The 22,539-nt window shown below is 31.3% G+C and overlaps 2 protein-coding genes across 2 annotated transcripts; both read right to left on the reverse strand.

The window, feature by feature from the left end:
- Positions 1–311: 311 nt before the first annotated feature.
- Positions 312–17,911, reverse strand: LOC132726413 (fibrocystin-L-like). Its single transcript, XM_060711727.1, has 18 exons — positions 17,771–17,911; positions 17,258–17,524; positions 16,766–17,026; positions 15,953–16,113; positions 14,821–14,935; positions 13,504–14,245; positions 13,120–13,233; positions 12,263–12,360; positions 10,956–11,204; positions 9,904–10,110; positions 9,382–9,708; positions 8,915–9,192; positions 8,207–8,590; positions 7,767–8,027; positions 7,085–7,217; positions 6,742–6,923; positions 2,014–2,152; positions 312–1,470 (listed from the first exon to the last, which is right to left on the reverse strand). The coding sequence occupies exons 1-18, from the start codon at positions 17,907–17,909 to the stop codon at positions 1,292–1,294; spliced, it is 4,236 nt and encodes a 1,411-aa protein (XP_060567710.1). The 5' UTR covers positions 17,910–17,911; the 3' UTR covers positions 312–1,291.
- A 184-nt stretch (positions 17,912–18,095) lies between these two features.
- On the reverse strand, positions 18,096–22,118 carry LOC132726414 (fibrocystin-L-like). The gene is made up of 5 exons (XM_060711728.1): positions 21,962–22,118; positions 20,981–21,146; positions 20,587–20,796; positions 19,780–20,148; positions 18,096–19,675 (listed from the first exon to the last, which is right to left on the reverse strand). Exons 3-5 carry the CDS (start codon positions 20,591–20,593, stop codon positions 18,096–18,098), a joined length of 1,956 nt encoding a protein of 651 aa, XP_060567711.1. The 5' UTR covers positions 20,594–20,796; positions 20,981–21,146; positions 21,962–22,118.
- Positions 22,119–22,539: the final 421 nt, after the last annotated feature.

Raw genomic sequence — 22,539 nt, forward strand, 5'->3', positions numbered from 1 at the left:
AAAGACATTTTTTCATAAGGCCTTTTCGGAGGGGAAAAAACGAAAACAAAAATCGTGTTAAATGTTTAATTGTTGAGTAAGTATAAAACAGTTAAACAAGTTCTAAGGTACACGCCAATAAGGCTATTAGTATAGTGATATGGATTTAGCGTTGTGTGTGAAAGACAAACAAGTTTGTTAACATTTTAAATGTTTATTAAATTTATTTATTTATTTATTATTATTATTATTATTACCATTATTATTATTATTATTATTATTATTATTATTATTATTATTATTATTATTATTAATGTTATCATGATTATCTCTATTATTATTATTATTATCATTTCAATAAAACGTGCTGCTTTTTCACGCCATGTGTCTTAATTCCTTCTTAGTAATTATTTGCTTATATAAAACCTGAATCCATTTAAACTGCAGACGCAAATGCTGCACGGGCATTAGTTATAACTAGAAGGTCCAATGAAAATATATTAAGTTCGTACATGTCAACAAAAAATAATAAAATGCCTAAAGTAATGAAAATATATTACACGTACACATAATGTCTAAATCTTAAAAAAAAATCATAATTTTCGTATCTGGAAATTGTATACACATTTTTTAATCTTTAATTTCATCCTCTAATTTTTGTTTTAAGTATGTACGTATTTGCGTCTAATCTCGTGTTTGAAATAATTTAGATATATTGCTTAGTAAATGGACTATAAAAAATGTATAATTAAATATAATAAAACCTTTTCACCACATTTCAATCATACAAAATTAGCTTAAGTCAGGTAATACCATTTCACCGTCGTTGCTTGTAAATTTCAAAAAAGCAAAGTCAAATAAATTCAGACGAATTCTGATCGTCGTCGTTGAACTAAACTTTAGTAATACTTAAAAAAGAAATAAGGATACACATATAAATAAATAACATAAAAAGGGAAAGGAACATTATATCACAGCATCTTTGATATAAACTTAACAAAAGGAAAGGGTAACATTCTAATTAATAGGATTAACTTTATAAAACAGTGCATTAAAGCAGGCGAAATATAAACACCCTTGTTGTGATTGCTCTCAAATGAAAAAAAAACACTGAATCAACAAAGAAAAAAAAACATAATATAAAAGGTAAAATAAGTAAATACAATATACTAACAAATAAATATTTGCTTCACATATAGATAAACGTCTAATTTTATGTCGTGCTTTTTATACGTAATTTTTATAAATGTTTATAATTTCCGTGCATGGTCAAACTTTTCCAACATCTTTCTTTGAAACCAGTAACAACCATTTATTGTTCTCCGAAGTTAACAATATTAAGAGAGAAATCAGAAAGCTCACGTTCAGGTTGCTTTTGACTTTCGACTTCTGCAGCATTTGATTTAAGATTTTCTCTACAAAACGTATTTTTGTCTCCGATAAGATCTCCAGCCGATAACAGTTCTTTTATCTTGCGATTTGAATTCATTACTACAAATAGAATAACAAAATTATAACGTGTCTTTAAGAACATTGCTTCACCATGCTATTCTTGTTTTAGGCGACAAATGATAAATCTTTATTACAACCTTGAAATATGAATATCTCTTAAAACGAATCAAGTCTAAAATTTGATAACCTCCTGCTATAACAGGTAAGGTTGGTAACGTTTAATCATAATATTAAATCAATGCCACTTATCAAAAGCTAGTAAAACATGATAAACAAGATCAACAAGATAAGTCGTTCAATGAATGCAGCCCCCACACATGCTAGTAAGCCTAGAATAAATGGTAACGGACATGAACATTTATTTAATTACTTTTTTTATCTTTTTATTAGTATAAAAACCTAAATTACTCGTTTATTTGTGAGCAGACCTACAAACGCTGCATAGAATAGTTAAAGATAATATTTACTCTATGATCATAAATGTCAGCAGTTATATGATAAATAACTTTAACCATACAAATTGGATGCCAGAAAACATAGTATGTATCGATGCAAAGTGAAATACAAAATATATTTATTTACCTTGAATTTTTGTCCTATTTGGTTTCAAATAGCATTTACAAATGACACATGTCACGACAATAATTGCTATAATCAAACCCAGTGTTGAACCGGCGATGATGAAAAGCCATAATTGGATCATATTTCTTTCGCTACTTGGCTGAAAAAAGCAAAAACGTTTCAGTAATGTTAAGTAGCAAACTAACTGTAGTACAGATGAAACCGGTTTCAATAAAATAAAACATTTTTTGGGCTAGGTACGTTTTGGGTCGATTTTGGCCCAAAATTTTGAAGAAATAAAATATTGAATATAAATGAGTCATTTAATGTCAGTTGACAAAGCAACATATATGCAATTAAAAACTGACGTTCCTTTGTATCTCGGCAACGTAGATGACGTCACGGATGACGTCAATCATCCTCTATTTCGCGCAAAATTCGCAAAAATGGGTAAATTTTGGTGTGATTCTACAAATATTAGGTTTACGCACTTTTTAACCGCTTAGGTTTTTACATTTTATATTCCCATAAAATATTAGCTTTAAATTATCACCTACTATTTTGTGGTTACTGCTTGCGCACTTCTGTTAATTACCCAAAGTTTACACTCCGTCAGTCTGCTGTTTACATACTGGCAAATGGCGACGGATTGGTAAGGGGCGTAATCGAGTATATATTGGTAGTAGGAGAGGCTCCAGTTCTTCAATTAGTGAAGAGATAAATATCACTGTACATTTAAATAACATAAAGTATTTCTCTTTAGTGAACAATTCCAATAATATGCAATAACATTTATATAATTATATCATTTAATTATTATAAGACGTTTATTTCAGATAGATTTTCCCCAGACATTTTAGTTGTTGACACTAATCCACTGATTGATAAATATATGTGACCTTTCTCGTCAATTAAAATATTGTAACACTGCTGCTTTGCTGGGCAAGTGTGTCAACAACTGAATAAATGACTCCGCCTACATTTACCTAGCAGTTTGTCACGTACGCACGTCGGCAAAGTCTTTTAAAGTCTTGATAAAACCGCCCTTTAATGATGATTCACACTTTTAGCGTAGCACCGGTCAATCACTTGTCTCCAGAATCAGTTTATTTAGAAGGGTGGTGTGACATTAAATCTTGTCAAAAAATTCTGAATATAGGTCATTAGTTGCGATTTTGTTTTATACATTTGTATTGAAATAATTTTACAAATTCTTCAAATGTTTGCATGCTTGCAATTATCTTGGAAGTGTCGCAATATTGTACATTATTTTTAACATACGAGTCTCTGTGGCTTCAAAAACTTTATAAGTCACTTCTTAACATTTTTTCTTTCTTTTGTCAGAGGCATTGGTCAGGTATAAAAACAGGTACGTTGAAAACCTTACGCTACCACAGTGATGAAGCATAGCGCATGCTTTACTGTATCATAACATTTGCAAGTTGTAAAGTTACAACATTTGAGAATTTTTTTTAAAGTGTCCCGGAAATCAGTCTTGAAATTATGGCATGTATGTGTGTGTGATAAAACGAAAATGTATGTTATCGAAATAGCTGGAAAAGCATTTTGTCGGCAATTGTACCTATATTTTACTAGTCATAACTTGTGTTGAAACAAAACTGAAAATAAGAAATTCGTCGGTAGTATTTTGTATACTGCTATGCAAATTTATTGCAGTATATTACAGTACTGTTGCACCAATGGTATATGTCATTGAAAAGGGTAGGATTTTTTATGCACTGTTTTTACGTGTTCATGTATATTCTTTACATCATAAAAGGAATTCAAACCTATTTTGTGCTTTGTGTTGTTAGATATGAAATCTGAATATTCAAAGTATGACAATGAAATATGTGGTATTATCCTTTAACAGGAAACATAAATACGAGTGTAAATAATCCGGAACAAAGTTAATGTTGATTGATCACCGCCTTTTCCTATATTCTTCAATAAAAACAGTATTCTAAGCAAGTTGTAAATATTTTTAGTGACTAAGGTAGTTTAAATTATCCGTGCATTTACCTTGCAAAAGAAAAAACTTCCGTAACAGAAAAAATCTTGTACTAGTTCATTTTGTATTTTACTTTTTTACAGAATATAAACAGCCTCTGCATCATCGTATTATAATGATGATCTGTTTTTGAACGATACCAAAAACTTCGACTTAACACTGCCGACTTGAATGTGTGTGTACATATGTTTATGTTTTTCTTCTTTTCCATTGTATTATTTTTTATTTATTTCATTTTATTTATTTAATTATGTTTTTTAAACGTCATCTTAAAATAAAAAAGTAAGTTCTCCGCTGTGATCGCCGACAAATATTTTATGAAACACGAAAATATCCTGTATTCAAGACCTAAGTTTTTGCGAAATCTATATACTGAGTACATAAACATTAATAAATCAATATAAAATCTAGCACGTACGTGGTCTCCGGACATTTTGGCAGGAATTCAAGGGAGGCTAATCATTCTACTATTTCGGCAGTATGACAGTAACTCGATTGTTTTATTTATCAAAAGCGAATTGCAAAATTCTTATTTTGAGTATGATAGATAATGTTTATATTTAATAAAAAGATGCAAAGGAAACGTTAAAAAGTCCAAAAAATACCAAATTATAGGCCGATCCGCTAATCCTTCGCCGGTTCCGACAGTAAGGCAGTAACTTGCCGTAGTTGCCGATATTAAATATTTTGTATTATTTATCAATAGTGATTTTATTTACAAAAATCTTTTTACATATTATTGATATCGTTTTATATTTAATTTAAGATGCAAGAAAATTGGTTAAAGTTCATAAATAAGCAAAATACAGGCCGATTTCGGTAATCATTCGCCGATTCCGGCAGTTTTCCCCGTTTAAATATTTCTTCACTGTTAATTAAACCGATTTTCTTTTAACATTTCTTTTTTTGGAGGACAATCATAACGTTTAAGTTTAATTTATAAAAACAGCCAAAACAAATATTATTAAAATGCATAAATAATAAATAACCAAATCACAGGCCCTCGACGAATCCAGTAGTATGGCAGTAACTCTTCGATCTTAGATTTATTGTTTAATCAAAAGTGATTTTATTTACAAAAATCTTTTGACATATCATTGATGATATTTATATCTTATAAAAATGCAAGGCCATTCTTTATAAGTTCATTAATAACAAAATTACAGGTCGATTTCAGTAAAAACCACCGATTCCGGTAATTCGGCCGATTCCGGTAGGTTGAGTAACCGAGGCATTATGTGAAAGATCAATATTGTATAACAATAATAATAATGATTCTGATGATGATGATGATGATGATGATAATCAAACACGTGCATAGATATAAGTTCTGAACTTTACTAAATAGATAATTACATAAGACCACTGAATAAAAATATTTTCATAGCGGTAATATTACGAATATGTGCCTCTTCGTATGTCAAATTTCTAATAGATTTCGTTGGTTGGCCCTTTTAAACTGAAGAAGGTTCAGTGCCGAAAATTTAACTATGAACTTGTTAAAGTAATTGTGTATTTTATAAAACAGCAGTTACTGAACACACTTCTTAAATAGGGTAAGTAAATTATATAAACAAGTAAAACGTTTTCCTGCGGCTAACATTTTTAATGATATAAATATATCTCATTTAACTATTTTCAACATTGTTTGGGGGATAAATAACGTTTGTATCAGGAATATAGTTGACAATAATCGATCAATATAGAAGAAGGTATTTGGAAACTGGTGACCGTAGTTGAAAGACCGGAGAAGGTCGAACATAAAACAATTATTTCTTTTTAAGAAAATGATTAAATAGGCCTACCATTCTATGAATAATTCCGAGCAAAAAAAAATAAGTAAACACACAAGTTTACAAAATATCTCTATTTATTATGGCAGATTCAACTACGAATATTTAATTTTGTAGATCTTTAGTATAAACAATTTATTGTTTGTAAAATTTGACATAGATATTAAAGAAACATTGATAATTTTCAAACACATCATTCAAGTTTTTCCATCTTAAACGGTAAAATAATTTTAGAAAATTAGAAATGTCACGTAATAGTTTTTTTTCTTAATTATGTGTAATTCGGACTATTTCCCTAGAGGTAAATCCGTAACGTACCGGCAAACGGTATTTAGCCAGGTTTTCGAAAAGGCAATTAACCAATCATGTACGGTTTACAGATCACATGCTCCTCCGTGTACCGAAAACAGGTCACGTGCTCCTCCATACCTCAACAGTTAAACGCGTACTAATACCCTATCATATAGAATAAAAGCTATCGTATATGTATTCCTTTTCGTCTGTTTTATATACTTCACAGTGACTAATTATTTATGTCTGCAATCGTAATTGAACGTAGAAATGTACATCAAATGTATCATTAACTCCTTTGTATTACACGATAAACAATTAAGAAAATACATATGCGTCACTATATTTTAATTACTCGAAGCGATGCGCTCAAAATAATACGTGACGTTGATGACGTCAAACTGTAGTATTTTTGTTTTGATAGGTTGTTTTGATTTATTATAACTTTTTTGTCTAAACAGATATCTGGCTCAATCTTGCATCATTTGTTAGAAATAAAATTTAATTTTGATATATCAAATTTTGAATATTTTTTGCCGATAGGCCAAAATCGACCCAAAACGTACCTAGCCCTTTATCAAAAAATTAACAGAAGCTTCTTTTATAAACAAAATTTGACTAAGTTCAGTGTAAGTTCTTTTTGAGATGACTTACTTTATCGCCACATTCTACTCCATAAAACGTCCTACTGTTCACTGTCATAAACGGTAATAATGTCAAATTATGGCCGTCATAGTGGAACAGCGTCCCGTTTTTTATCTCCTCACAAAGGTCGGAAAGCATGAATTTTACGTTTTCTTTTGAGCCAGCAATGACAAACTCAACACCAATACTACCTGTAAGAAAATGAAGAGTGGTGTTACTACAGTCAAACAGTGAGTTCATCTTAAAATTATTTTACATATCTATCTATATAAAAACATAGAATTTTGTTTGATATAAACATAACTGACATAGAGTGTGTTGAAAAAGCCATTAAATAGAAGAAAAGTACAACCTTCAAACGCAATTCCTTCTACGATTGAAACTTGGTGATAAACGTGTCCGTACTCTGTAAGGAACGTCTGTACAAATGCATCAACTTCGTCCGTTGTATTAAAGACGTCGTTGAAAGTGGCATCAAATTTTATCTTAAAAATCATATAGTTAAATCTTATTTAAAGTTTCATAAACTGCAAAGTTTAGAGCGCATATCATTACGCGACACATATCATAACCAACGATTGAAATCCCTAAAGAGCATGGAAAAGATAAAAACAAAATGTTTCTTTAGTTTATAAGATTAGATTATTTTTCATTCATGAACACCTGATCTTTTATTTTCACTCTTAGCTCCGACACTTGTGAAAGTACTACATACAGGGTTCACTCAGAAAACGTTATTACATGTAAAAGATCTTGATATGTGTTAAAACAAGCAATTTTCCTGTATATAACATGACGTAAGTATCTTTATAATCCTAGATCAAGTTAACTAAATAATTCAAAATGAGTTGACCGTTTGAAGGAAACATCGTTGCTGTTCGAGCGATAGAAAGTTAAAATAGAAAGGCATTTACCGACTGTTACAAACAATATTGCAATAAGAAATAATTTATCTAAAATTAAAAGAAAAATGAACAGAAGAATTAAATAGTATAAATAAAAATACACAAAAATAAGACAAATTATTGGATTACTTGGACCAGTGAAGTTTCTTCCACAGTCATATTGACGTGTCTAGGATCCTTTATCTGTACTCTCCAATTATATGTCAGGATATATTCTTGTGGATTAGATACAACCGTGATCTGTAGAAAATACAGACCGTACCCTGTTACAGACAGATTATAGAATGACGCTCTGCCAGTTCCGACATCAAATGGCGTATTAAGAATTCCTGTTAGGTCTGCGTACACCGATGGTCGTATCATATCGACTTCACACGTCCAAGTATGACCCTGAAATAGGAGAACTGTCAATATTGCATCGCATACAGATCAAACTGATTTAAGAATTACACACAATTTTACTTCTTAAAATGGAAGTTTTATAAATATTAAATAAAACTTTTAAATTGGGATTCAGTCTGACACCTTATATAATTATACAATCGTGTTACTACATTGTACAAACTTACCCTCCAAGTGATATTAGTAATATCGTCATTTGTGTTGAAATCAACAAGTCCAAGTATAATGTCAAACTGATCATATGCATATATTTCATCTGATGATTGATTTTGATTGTAGACATGTATTTTCAGTGGCCTTCCTGTAACATTAAATGACCTTGATTCCAGAGAGAAACGTTTCGCTTGTTCTGGATAGACCACTCTAAATTCAAGAGTGTAGTTTTGTCCACTGTGTGATATGGCAAGATCAGTAAAATTGAACCACCCTTGAGAACAATTGACGGTTAGCGCGCCACTTAGAACCGCCAAGTCATTTCCAGAACCTTTCTTTATTGCAACAGTCATTTGCCAGGGGTATTCCAACGTTCCGAGATCAGTTACATTTAAACCCTGAAAAAATTATAAAATATATGATGTAAATGAAAAGTGTATCTCATCGACAATAATGTAGTATCATTTATCATTCTGTTTAAAGTTGATTATTAATATTTTCGTGTATATGATCAGTACAAATCTACTACCTTAGTACGTACTTCCGTTCTTGGATGTGTTCTTGCAAATAGATTCGTATTTTAGAGATCACTTTTAAGCATAAAGTTAAATCTTTAATGTATTTACATTTTTTTCAAACAAAAGGTAAAAAAGTAACATGCATATTTCAGGCATTTAAGCAGTGCAAACATTTTATGGCCATACACAGACTTACAAACTTACATTAATGTCTATTGCTCTTATCTTTGGCTGCGTTTTCAACAAAACACCCTCATATTCTGATTCTGGCTCATCGTAGGAATAAAGATAACTCGGGCTTTGACTACTATAGACAAAAGAGCCAATTTCATAGTCATGTGAAGATAATTCTATTTTCCCGCATTCAACGTTTCCTTTCAGAATATTAGAGATATTTCCTAGCTGACACTCATTAACTATAAGCGACAAAAGCTCGGTTTGAGTCGCGTAGCTCACCGAATCATCCAGGGTCGAATTTAGTTCTGAAGAAAGACAAAGGTACTATGTTAATGACAGTTACAGTGGTTATGTTACAGTTAAGAAATATTACATCAAGCTAACAAATCAAAGGATTCTTATGTATATATTTGTCAAATGTTACTTTTCCATATAAAAACCCGTCCCTTATTTAAATTTATGATTTGTGTACGTTACATAATTTTGAGTTTTACCTAGTTTAGGTTCATCTCCAATTTCTATTATAATACTTCCATCGTTTTCAGATCTCTTTCTTCTTTTATTTCCAGATTCCCTGACTATATTGACTACTCGTATCTTAGTTAAAGGAATGTCTAGGAATGCTGCCAAATATTCAACAATATTTTCACCGAACAGTTCTGTGCTCGTTAATGCGGGTAATCCAAATGACACGATGATTGTTTCCTGTGAAACGACATCAATATCTTCTTGGCCTTTCACTATTAGAGTAATCTCTCCGCGATTTCTATCAAAATAATTTGACCCACTTTTATCTTCTAGATAGGGCTCGAATTCGTCTCCTGTAAGAAATCGAAGACATACAACAAAATTTTATAAGTTAAAATGACCAAAACTTAAATATTGTACTGAAAATTGAGGTTCTGAATCATGTTAAAAGGAAAGAACGTACACATTAAGATTTTTATCAACAATTAAATATTAAGACTCCTATATGAGAGTGTTGAAAAAAAAATCTTGACGACAAGATGGAATACCTTGCGGCATCGATATTATATATCTGCCCCTGTCATCAATACGTGCATTGGTAGAAATCTTGAACCTTCCATTGACAAATACATCAAGTCTATTTGGTTGGGAATACCAGACTGTTAGCTTTATTCCTTCATTTGGACTGACGTTCATAAGTTGGTAATGTATGTGTCTAGGTGTTGTTCTTGTGAAATGCAACAAGTATGATTTGCCTGCGAATAAGTAAACCGTTCATTAATACTTATAATATTACGGGGTCAATAAATTTAAGCAGGGACACAGTATTTATGAGACTTCATACATTCATATTGAAATCGTAACAGGAAACAAGAATTGTACTTTTTATGTTATAATATAAGAAACAATTTAAAATGACATTATGTGCCTCTAAATATAATCAAAGTGCACTGGAAAAGGTATAAAAACTTAACATTTTATCATACCTACTCTCAATTCGTTATTTTGTTATAAACAAATTATCAATAGCTCATGTGACCCCATTTTCTATATTTTTTATAACGTAAATAACTTGTTTCGTTCACTTGGCAAAAAGAGTGGGGCAGTCTTTTCATAATTCTTTGCATTTTTTTTATCATTCATGCCAATGATTTATCATTACTAATTGTTGGTCGATTCTCGTTTATCAAAATGATTACAATTGTTTGAAATTCACCCATTCAATTTAACGCTAAAAGAAAAGATTAACTCACTTTATAGTAAGAAGCGGCACTCAACATATTTTTAAAACATTACAAATGATTATTGTCTCATTGAAATAAATCATTTTATCCAAGTAGCATTAACATTCTCAAGATATATGGATATACAACTTAAACGAAAGGTTTAACTGGTTTTCTGACTTTCAAAGTGTCTTAGGTTGAAGCCATACTCATGTCACGACCACGTTTCAGTAAAAAGTACTGTTCGGCGTCGCCTAGTGGACTTACAATAATAAAACAATTTTGAAATATCCACAAAAGAATAAATAGATAAAAAGATAACAACTTGTTTCTGAAATGAACTTCTGTTGACTGTCATTTGAAACAATCATAGTTACCTGTTGCTACAAGAATGTTAAATAAATTGTTCTTCCTTCTGCATATATGTTGAGAACAGTGGCCATTGTCTAAGGGAACGTCTAACAGATCTAGAAATCCTTCGCTTAATAAAGCTAATGGTGAAATTTGACGATACTTTGCATTTTTGTCCATATTTTTTATAAGAAGCATAGTATAGCCCATGTCATCATTGCACTCGTATGCTTGCCAATAGAAACGGTAACTGCAATTGCTGTTTCTTACAACACCTTAAACACATACAAGGAAAACTACATAAATTATATTTATGATTGTAAATATGTTATGTATGCAACATATTATATGTATATATTATTATCACTGTTCTATTGTTAGAACATAAACTAAATGTATGTACTAGAACTTTCGTAACTGTTGTAGAAAAATCTAGATTATGATTCAGGCATTATATTTATATAGAAATTTCTGGAAAGTTCTTTATTGTTGAAGTTGCTAGATTATGATAACTGTAGAACATGGAAGACTATTCTGGAAACTTCTTAGCTTAATATATATAGGGGACATTTTTCATTCCTTTATCTTTTAAGTCATCAGTTACCTTTCAAGTCATCAATACATTTGGAGTATACTCAACTTGGATATTAAGTAATTTATTGGAGCTTGGATTTTAAAGTAAATTATTATTGTGGATTTTATTGTGGGAATTTATTCTAAAGTGTTTTTGGATTTAACTTGGATTTAACTGTGCTATTCAAAAAGGGATCATTCCAGGATCAGACAAGACATTTGAGATTTATATTTTCATTTGGATTTCAGGTATTTGTAAACATGAATTGTTATTTAATTTTTCTTTAATATTTTTTCTGTAATAAATTTGTTATTGTTAAAAGTTTGTTGCTGGATTTTCTTTCTCGTTACGCCTGGCCTGTAACAAAAATGTAACATGACACTTAAATATTTACTGTTAATTTCAACCAAACAATAGGACAATTTAAAAATGTCAGTTTCATAAAATCTTAACTGCAAATTTCATTTATCTTGTGCTTTATATGTGCCATTGTGATTTGCGCTTGGTTTGGTCGCGGGCGAAAACAGGGAATGACACAATCACCCACCGTAAATTCCTTATAAAGCAAACATTTTTCTAGAAAAAGAAACAATATAAAATGCGTCTTAAGGCAACTAACTTGCATGGAAAATAAAATGGAAATATTATCTGCAACAAAGCATTTTAAAAATGCTATGTAATTGTCGCTTAAATCGTTTTTATTTAAATGAAGATCATAAGTGGTTGGTTCAATGAATCATTTTGAATATAATAATTCACCTTTGTTAGGAGCTATGTCTTCTAAAGGTATCCTTGTCCCATTTATCATCGTTATCATTTCTCTTGGAATTTTGTTGTTGTAATCAATGTCTTTGTACCTATTATCGTTTATAAAATACTTTGAATATCAAAACTCCTTACTTTATATATGTGTTTAATCACACTTGTACTTAAGCTAAATCATTTAGAAAATAGGATAAAATACCGTTAAAGCGGGTACTTGGTTGGTGCATAGAATATGTTGAACATTACATAATCATTACAATTGATATACCCAATATATCCTAGTCCACATAATTAACTTTTTGTTTTGTTTTCCCTTTTCTAAATTTTTATTTAGATACTTACACAAAATGTTACAGAGATATAACAATACTGACAAAAATCGTGAAATTCATTATAAGAAATGTTAATACTTCGCTAGATTAAGATAAACCATGGGAATAAATATCAACAAGAAGAACGGACATCCAATGAACGCACTCATAGCAAAACCTAGCAAAAAGACTACATGTCTATTGATACAGTCAATATATAACAGTTATGTGTTGAAAATATATCTGCATAAACATTTAAGATGTAAAAACAAAATCTAAAAGTCTAAGATCTAAATTGCCGCGCAACACGGCAAATTGGAAATATTGTAGGTTAAATTTCTTTGAGCCATTTCGTGAGCGAATGTTAGTTTAGTAAGGAGCACAGAGCGCTATCACACATTCTGTTTTAAAGTAAATAAATGACAGGCTTACATTACATGGTGTAAAAAATATAAATATGTTGGTACATACTATTTTATTACATGTATACATTCATTAAATAAACAGTGTAAAATCAAAACTCCACTAAACCAATCTTACTCTGATTTTGGAATGACAGTTCCATTATGTCCAAGAAACGTTCCATCTAGGTCTTTCAGAAACGCCAACCGAAAGACATCACAGTCAATTGAATAGCAGTTGTATGAAACAAGCCTTAAATGAAACAGCAGGCATATTACATGTCACAAATAAGAAAGTTTACTAAATGGAAATCTTTAAAAGGAATAATAGAAAGTATACCTCTAATGATTGATTATTATGATCAAACGTAAAACGGGCTGTAAATATTTGATATTGATCTGAATGAACAAATTATTTCTATTTGCTAATTCAAAAGGTTTCTTATCTCATTTAGATTCTTTCTTTGATATAAAGGTCAGATTTTTCTGGTACAAACATGGTTTATAAGCAGGTGCATTTTACCTTTCAGTTCTTTGGAAGAAGACCTTGTTTGCATGATCTACATCGAACAATTTTATTCTTTCAGAATAAATTGGACGTTGAAGCTCATTTATACCAAGATTCGTTCTTAAAGCGTAATTCTTCTGGCAAATGGAATGGTTATATTTAGCAAACGTTACATTTTCCATTTTAGTCAATCCAACAGCAGACGTATACTCTGGAAACACAATTCCAGACATCCCACTTACAGACTTGGCTAGTCCATTTAATCGAACCCATACCATATCCCCACAGTCAAAAGATGAAGTCTGTCCTACAAATGTCGTGTTCCTAACAGTAACAGAAATATTTAGAAACACGTCACAGATTGGTTGATGTCTAGCAAGTTTTGCAGTTATACCTATTTGGTTTTCAATTAGAATGTTTTGTTGAAAGACTGCATTAGTGTTGCCATCAAACATAAGTCCAAAATTTGAATTTTTCCAGCCCAAAAAGCCAGTTACTTTATTACACTCTGATTGCCTATAAAATCTTGGAGAAATTACAGCCCCTTGATAGTTTGAGTATATTTTGTTGTTCGCATACATATCTTTAGTTTCCTTGCATTCTAGAGGCGGTACTTGATAGCCAATACGTTCCGAGGATGAAACAAGGTTATTTTTTAGAGTAAGATTCTCTGCATGGATTGCTTCAATCCCAATGTATGTTGTTTTGACAACAAGGTTGTGTACAATTTTAGTATTAGTAGATGCCGAAAGTATTCCTGAAATTATAAAAAGATGTTCCGTTACAGACATTATTTCTGCCAGAGTTATATAGGGTTTGAACATTTTCACAAAATATATAACACAAAATATATCACTATACAAAACAGATTTTTATGTTATTAATGGCATTTTAACGATTATGCAAAACATTTTTCCAAGCCAATCCACATATTATTGTAATGAATTGGCAGCCAATACACAAATGTTATTTTACTTAAATTATACCTCAGAATTACCACTATTTTGGCTTATTTAAATCTTGTTCCATGACAATCCACAGCTCATTATGCATATAAAGTTACAAAATTTAGCATTTCATTCGTAACAAAATGTGTCAATTTGTGTTGTAATTAGATTTCTGTTGGCGTATTTTTGTGGTAGTTTTGTTGCTGTTGTTAATTGTACTTTTTTTATAATAATTCTTGTTGGTTTTCTTAATTATGGCCCGCTAATAATCAATATGTTTCTGTTATGTATCTAAGTTTTCATAATGACAAAAGCGCATATCGGTATGTTATATTATCAATTATATTAGGAGCATACGTATATGTTTTCATTCACTAAGATTTACCTTTCCCTTTGTTGTTATATAATACGTTATTGGTTACGCTGATATTATTGATACCGATCACACCCACAGCTGTGCCTAAACCACTGTGAAATGAACAATTATTTACTGAAGACGGCTTATATGGTTAATTCTGTTACCAACATCAAGGGTATTTTGCCAATGAATATTTGGGTCAACAAGATACAGAAATGTCCTTCCTCGCCTGTATGGGGTAAAACTCAAACGTTCGATAGGTTTTTGCAAAAATTCCTTAAAAAAAGCATACTTATATACATTAAAAAAATATTATATATATAGATATTAAGCATGAATAAACAATATGTTGTTTTATTATTTTATATAATTTGAGTTATTTAAAAGTATCTATGAATGCAAATTTTTTAAAATTGTTTTAAAAATAAAAATTTATTATGCATGTTTTTCCCCCAAATAAAATTATTTGTATATACTAACCAATTTTTTTAATCTTATTTATAAATATAATTCCCCCCTACCCTTTATGAAACATTTGCCCCGATTTTTTTATTTTTGCGAGAAAAGGATCCAAAAACCTTTTCCCTCGAAAACGTAAGTTTTTGGCCATTTGGGTAATTTTTAAATCGTCCCATGGAAGGGAAAAAATTTGGTGTGTTTGAAAAACAAATTATTTTTTTACTGTTTGTATGGGGATCTTAGTAAATTTCGCTTTTTTTTAAAATTTTTTTTATAAATAAAATTTCTTTTGTTGTAAATTTTTCAGGTCCTTCGGCCATCTTTTTGTTTCCCAAAACATTTTTTAAAAGGGTTTAAAAATTAAAATACCGCAAAACCCCTTTTGGGGGTTGAGTTATGTTATACTATTTCATTATCCCTCATGTACAGACTCATTCAAACCGAGTCTGCAATTTTCATGTAATTTTATTGTACTGAATGCTTCCAAATGATTACACTTTATCTTGATGTTTATATAATGTCCAATGAAAAAACAGACCTCTTGAATATTTCTTAATTGATTTTTAAAAGAAAAACCCTTGAAAAATAAAAAACCAAAAATGTGTTTGTACTTCAACGGCCCATTTAATTCCCAGTTTTTTTTATCTAAGTCAAGGTTTTTTTAATTTCGAAAATCCCTTTCCACTGCCATGGCCCAAACCCGGGGTTTGGGATTTTTATGAAAAATTTCATCCCCCTTTTGCCCATTGCATTTGTTTTCTGAAAAAAACAATTTTTTCGTCCCTGGATATACAGTTCTATTTAAGTACGTCCAAGACAATCCTTTACTTTTCCCGATAAGTTGCAATCCTCCAAAAACACCTGCAAGAAATAAAGTAATTAAAAGGAGTTTCTTTATTTAAACACATTTATTAACAGCCATATTAAGCTTACGTGTGTTTTAGGCATACTGAAAAGGCCTGAAAGAGATTAGTTGCAACAAGACATTATAAGAGGATATTTAGAGATAACCTTTTGAACGCAAGTGAACACAACGACAGAATATTAGCCCATGTCTAACGTTTTCATTACAAAATTTAAGCGATCGTCCGCTTTTCTAAATGTTTGATATGCTATATTTCGATAATTTGTTTCTTAACATTGTCAAAACAAAAGGAATGACTTAAAAGTGGAAAATTACATCTGCCGCCGATAAAATACATAAAAAAACATAAAAACACTCGGTACCTCTAATCTAGCCGCCCGCTCTCTATATAGAAATTAGAAAAGAGGACGATTCTTTTTCCGATCTTCTATTTTCAGAAACAAAAGTCACTGCCGTGCTATAAATAGCTATCGTTTCGTTGTTGTGAAGACGGCTTAACAGTAATATGATGCACTTCCCCGTGATAAAATTATTGAAACAATACAGAATTGTTTTATCGACATATAATACACGCTGCACACCGGTTAAATAATTTAAATTCGTTACTGAACCGAAATGCCATCAACAAATATGTATTTAAAATCTTACCAATACATTTCCTTTCTAGATTTGCTCCAGTTCCCGGAATAAAGGGTGATGGTAAATTGTTTTCATAAAGAAAGATACTAGCATGTCCAAGAAACGGATCTCTAGGCCATCCTATGACTAACATTCCTCCTCCTTTTATGATTATAACTTCAACTTCAATTGTATAAACTGCTTCCGGAGAATTTATAAATTCAAGGCCGCCAAACAAAAGCAATGTTTTAAGTCTGCAAATGTCTGTTAAGTTTACTTTTACCCAAGTATCTGAAATATTGTGCATATTACTTATATTTTTGGTTCTGTCATACTTATTAAGCCTGTTTGTTCTTTTTACGTATGATCATAACATATTTTAATACATGTCTTGCAGTAGCAAATGTTTCTCAAACAATTATGAACTAATGTCATCGACTTAAGTCACGTTATTAAGAAAGAGCTTTTCAAATCAAACATATGCTTTCATTAAACGAGTAAACGATCAAATAAATTTCTTACTTGGTAAAATTTTAACGTGTTCAAAATCCTTCGGCACTCTCGTGCCATTTTTGGCACTGTTGGTCATATACCCGTCTAGTTCTAGCTTCCATATTCTCCAGTCATGCCAGTAAAAGAAAACTGGCGGTGAAAATTGTAACGGTGGCGTTTTATTAGGATCCGGGGGAAGCTTACAGTCTTTATAGAAACACTTATATATCCGGAAGTTGATTAACACATCTTTGGTATTCAAGCCAGTGTTGGAACCAGACGACGTACGACTATTTACTAAAAAAGATTGCAATACCATCCTTAAAGATGTTGATCATTTCTAACTTTTACTGGATTAATAATCATTTGTTGTATATAACTGTATCCTTGAATCGTAATTTTACAGGACATTTTGCTTTTGACTTTTCAAATTTTTATGTGAAGTAAAGACTTGTTTTTTAAATTTAATTTGTAACTAAGAACATTGTATTTATTTTATAAACTTTATGCTCTAAGGGTATTCTAAATTGAATAATTATATACCTAAAAATGTGATTTCTTTGTTAAAATTGTCCCAATGCCAGTCCCCAAATGAGCCGTCTGAGTGTTTGATAGGTACTAAAGATGCATTTAATCTATCATCTTCTACAGAAAACCAATCCGGAAATTCGGGAACGTCCATCGAAATATTTAAAAGTTTTCCCCCAAAACTGGGAAAATTGTTTTCAAATTAACATTTTAATATTTAAAAATGTCATAAAAACCAGCATTTTACCCAATTTTTTGGGAAAAAAAAAGCCCCTTCTGTAAAAAATTAAGTTTATCATGTACCCCCCTAATTTTTACAAAAAAACTTAAAACATAAAATTTAAATTAATAGGAAATGCAAAATATAGCTACATAAAAAGTATTGAATACGAACCTCAAAATCGTAAAAAGAGCCATAGAAACTAACGTTGTTAAAAGCTGTCAAGTTCTCAAATCCAAATTTGTATGATGTATTACTCAACAAATTACACATCCAGCCTTTGACGTGAGTAAATCGGTTATTAGCATATGGGAGTGTACTTATTCCATACTTGTTTGAAATAATGAAATTTCTCTGACGTATATGGTTATAATGATAATAAAAGCGGTTTACTCTATAGTTGTTGAAAGAAAACCTATGCCATTTGTATTTTGGAGGACATAAACTTGCAGCATGACCAATACTAAATTCTGGAGCAGATTCACATTCAGGTGGAATAGTTCCTGAAGTTGGCAAAACTGTCCAGTTAGCAATTTTCTTAGTAGAAGTTCCGTCCCTGTCAAGAATTATTCCTTCCCAGTCCCAAGCATAAATCGCTTTATTTGGGGCGTTGATGTATTTCATGTTTTCTAGATGATATGTAAACCCACCACAAAGAAAGGGACACCTCAAGGGAAGAATACGTGTCCATCGGAATGCCGCACATTCTTTTTGAGAGAAATTTACGAAGCTTACATTTTTAATCATTGCTCCCCTCCCTAGAGGTAAAATAATACCTCCCTGTGTGCATTTGTGATCTTTTTCTGGTAACACGGTTGTTTTCCCCACTATGAGAGAGTCTTGAATAAAAGATGAATTTTCATGGTACCTTGGAATATCTATTGGAACAGTATTAACTTCAATACCAGCAAGTCGATTTTGAATTAAGGTTAAATTGACAAACTTAACATCCTTTCCGATGTTACCAACAGCTACACCCTTTTTATTGTTCCAGGATGTAAAACTATGGAAGGTCGCTAGTGTGTCGTCTTCGTGATAATGTTGTTTTGGAAAATAATTTTCATAAATATAGAGCCCATATCCTCGAAGAGAGTGTGCCGAGTTGACCCGAAACGATCCAAGTGGAACGTGATCTTTATCATAATTCTTTTTATAGATTGCACCTTTTGAATGGTAATCCAGCTTATACCAATATCCATGATGTGTTCCTGCGGCTACAGCATTGTGTTGAACCGAATTATTTGGATTTGCCAACGAGAATGCTGCTGGAGTTAAATCGTCATTTGTTAAAGCTGTGCATCCAGTTACAAAAACAGCAAGGTTTTGTGAAAGAGAAATACCGGTTTCACTTCCATCTTCTAATACAAAACCCCCACCAAGGATGTCAAATATGACATTTCTCTCAATATGTATATTTTTTGAGCTTTGAATATTAACGGCTCTATTAAATGTGTTATGAATGCTGCATGCTCGTACAAAGCTTCCTGCCATATTACCGTTTTGAAGGAAATGAAGTGGATGTCGTCCTAATCTGAAAATCTGACCAGCAAATGTTATTTCTACAAATGATATATGAACTTTTGATGCTTGACAATCTCGAACAGGTGGATGGACAATAATTGCTACACCAAACTGACTGCTTCCATGCTCATACTCATTTTCATATATCATATTGCTGCATCTTTTGAATGAACTACGATCTGAAAATTAAAAGAATGACCAATGACGTCATTATTGGGTTATCTAATATAATTATTCTGAAAAAGACAAATTTAAAAGTCTAACGTTATTGAAAATAAAGTACCTGATTTATATTCAAAATCACAAGTTTGTATTTCGTCATGCCACTGCGTATCATCATTGCCTCTGATAATAATATTTCGTGTTAAAAGACCAACTTCAGCACTCATTCTGACTAATCGACCGTCGAATATTTCATGGACATTTGCATGTTCAGATTCTAATGGTTCTGTTAAAATAAGAGTCCTTCCATCGTTGATGACTGAATATATCTCCCTCTTTTCATTGTCATTGTTTGTCTTACTATCACCTGTGGATGCTATGACGATTTCATCTCCGACGTCCCACATTACAGGTGATTCTAAATGTATAATATCTGAACCCTTTGAAGCTGTAACTGATAAATAGGTCCATGTCGGAGAAACTGGTTTTCCTGAAAATGAAGTATGGAAACTTGCTTTTTCAGATTTTTTTGAGGAAATAACGAGAACGTTTGAAATAAAAGAATTACGGATGCTTATTCCAGTAGCTTTTGCGTTGTAATTTAATCAGAATGCCCTCAAGATTATGTTCAATACGTTTAATTAAGTGATAAAAGCACAACAGTTGTTTCAAGCAGGAGTATTACAGTAGGTCTTAGAAGGTCAGCAAGAACACTGTTTCTGATATTTTAAAAAAAAGGCCTCATTTTAGTGAAGCTTATCTTTAAGCAATATTGTACTGTACAACGTTAAATTAAATATTTCAAAATATTTAAAAACAACTTTCACATCGATACTGATACTGTTGAGATTCTTATTTTTGTATGCTTTTACGGTGCGTATATCTTCACATCTTTTATTAACATCATATTGTAGTATTCACGATATACCATGCATGTCTAATGTTCCATTTCGAACAGCTAAGACCTTTGCTCCATATACCGGCAGTTCTTTACTTCTGATATGACCATGTACTGTTATTATCCCTTTATGTTGAAAGGGTTTGGCTTCTGACCCTATCTGCAAACGTCCACCATCAGTTATCAGTATGCTATTTGCCTGTAACTCTATATCCTTCTCATCAAATACTAGATGTCCTCCTATATATTATGAATTAAATAATCAAATTTTAAAAATTAAAAAATTAAAAACGAAAAACGTGTCTTTTTTTATAACGACGTGCACATTTGTAATATATTACTCATGATTTTAATAAGGTACGTCGTTATTTTTTATTATTATTTTTTATCGGCTGTCAACATCAATTATTTTACAATGCATTACCTTGAATTAGTAGAAAACCTAAAATCGGTGTATTTGTATCTAATAATATAGTAGTGCCAGGTGGAATGACAACAAATTCTCCTTTTTCCGGTAATGGTCCACCACCCCATGTAAAAGGAGAAGACCAAACATCAATATACTGGAAATTTGCGTCACAATCTGAAGCCTATAATGTACAAAGTAGTATTTAGATTATCTTTCATTGTATATTAAATCATTACTTATCATTGGAATAAACAAATGAATGACAAGGAAACGTCATTGACTGTCTGTACACAAGGCAAACATTCTGGTCTACACCACTAGACAATTTGATTTTGATCATGTACATTCTCCGTGTACAAAATACTTTCAAAAGTAGTTCTTCCCCTTCTTCTTAGATTTCTAACTGCCCATATACATTATCATGTTTGATTGCTATAAATCAACAACATTATAAGTAAATATCTAGCACAAGTGTTCCCTTGGAAGCATTAAAAACAACAAAATTACATGAAAATTGCAGACTCGGTTTGATTGAGCAGGTCTGCAAGTTTGCATTTTTGGTTTACCTGCAGAATGATTCGCTATTTTAAATTCCAAATGATTTGATTCTTTTTTTTAACTCTTCGATTTTACTGAATCAGCAATGCTAGGGCGACCACGCATTTTCTTTGTCTTACATGCCATATTGTTTTAATTCGATTTTAATAAATTAACGTGCTTTAACGGATCTTAGTGAAGGACGTCGTAATACTTCACGTTAACTGAAAAGATTTTAAACATGTCGTGAATTATATCTGTCTGTCTGTGATTTTTTCATTCATCCAAGTAAAATTTGATGTTAATAATGACCGTTTTACACAAATGATTATCCTAAGATTTTTTTTAGATGGACTTGGACAGCATTGACAGAAAAAAGATGGATTTGTATAGGTTTGAATAAATCTATTTTTTATCATAAAGGTTTTTTTAAAAGAAAAAATGTTATAGGAAGTGTACCTCTTTGGCTATGCCATTTCCTGCCCTTTGTACTTCGACTTTAGTTATAACTGACCCAATATGCGGTCCTGTCTCGCAGTGTATTTCTCCATCAGATATATCTATGAGAAAACACGGAACTCCATCTATAATCACACTTGCGCTTTGAAGCTCATATCTAAATGACACAAAAACGCATGGTTTATTCTCTGATCAAATATTAAGTGTAAAAAACAAAATAGTTATTGTTCAAAATAAAATAAGTTAATCACATTGAGGAAGATTTAAATACATGGTTTATACTTACCCGAATCCTTTTCCTGTTATAGTGATTATAGTCCCACCACCAGTCCCACCTCTCTTTGGTGTCACATTTGAAATAGTAGGTGTGATAGATTCATTATAGTGGTAGGCGTTCGGTAACGTTCTGTTCAATCCATTCAACGAAACAGAAACGTTACAGACCTGGACTAAAAAAATAAAGATGAACGCACATTACGTGTGTATGGATTAAAAACATGAACATGCTTTTTTATTATATTGTTTTAAATTTTATCAAAATCACAACTTCTATTTTGCCACAAACAGCCACCATTTCC

This window comes from Ruditapes philippinarum, unplaced genomic scaffold (assembly GCF_026571515.1).
Source record: "Ruditapes philippinarum isolate M1 unplaced genomic scaffold, ASM2657151v2 ctg2772_1_1_1_1, whole genome shotgun sequence".
Classification (NCBI taxonomy): Eukaryota; Metazoa; Mollusca; class Bivalvia; order Venerida; family Veneridae; genus Ruditapes; species Ruditapes philippinarum.

Bases quoted from the DNA above. Each gene is read 5' to 3' on its own strand.
- LOC132726413 (XM_060711727.1), bottom strand. From the start codon at position 17,909: ATGGACGTTCCCGAATTTCCGGATTGGTTTTCTGTAGAAGATGATAGA. The intron at 17,027-17,257 runs GTAAGAAATTTA...ACAATATTTCAG, and splicing joins ACACGTTAAAATTTTACCAA to ATACTTGGGTAAAAGTAAAC. The intron at 2,153-6,741 runs GTAAGTCATCTC...TGCTTTTTTCAG, and splicing joins GAGTAGAATGTGGCGATAAA to CCAAGTAGCGAAAGAAATAT.
- LOC132726414 (XM_060711728.1), bottom strand. The intron at 19,676-19,779 runs GTACTTTATTTT...TTTAATTTTCAG, and splicing joins TGATTTTGAATATAAATCAG to ATCGTAGTTCATTCAAAAGA.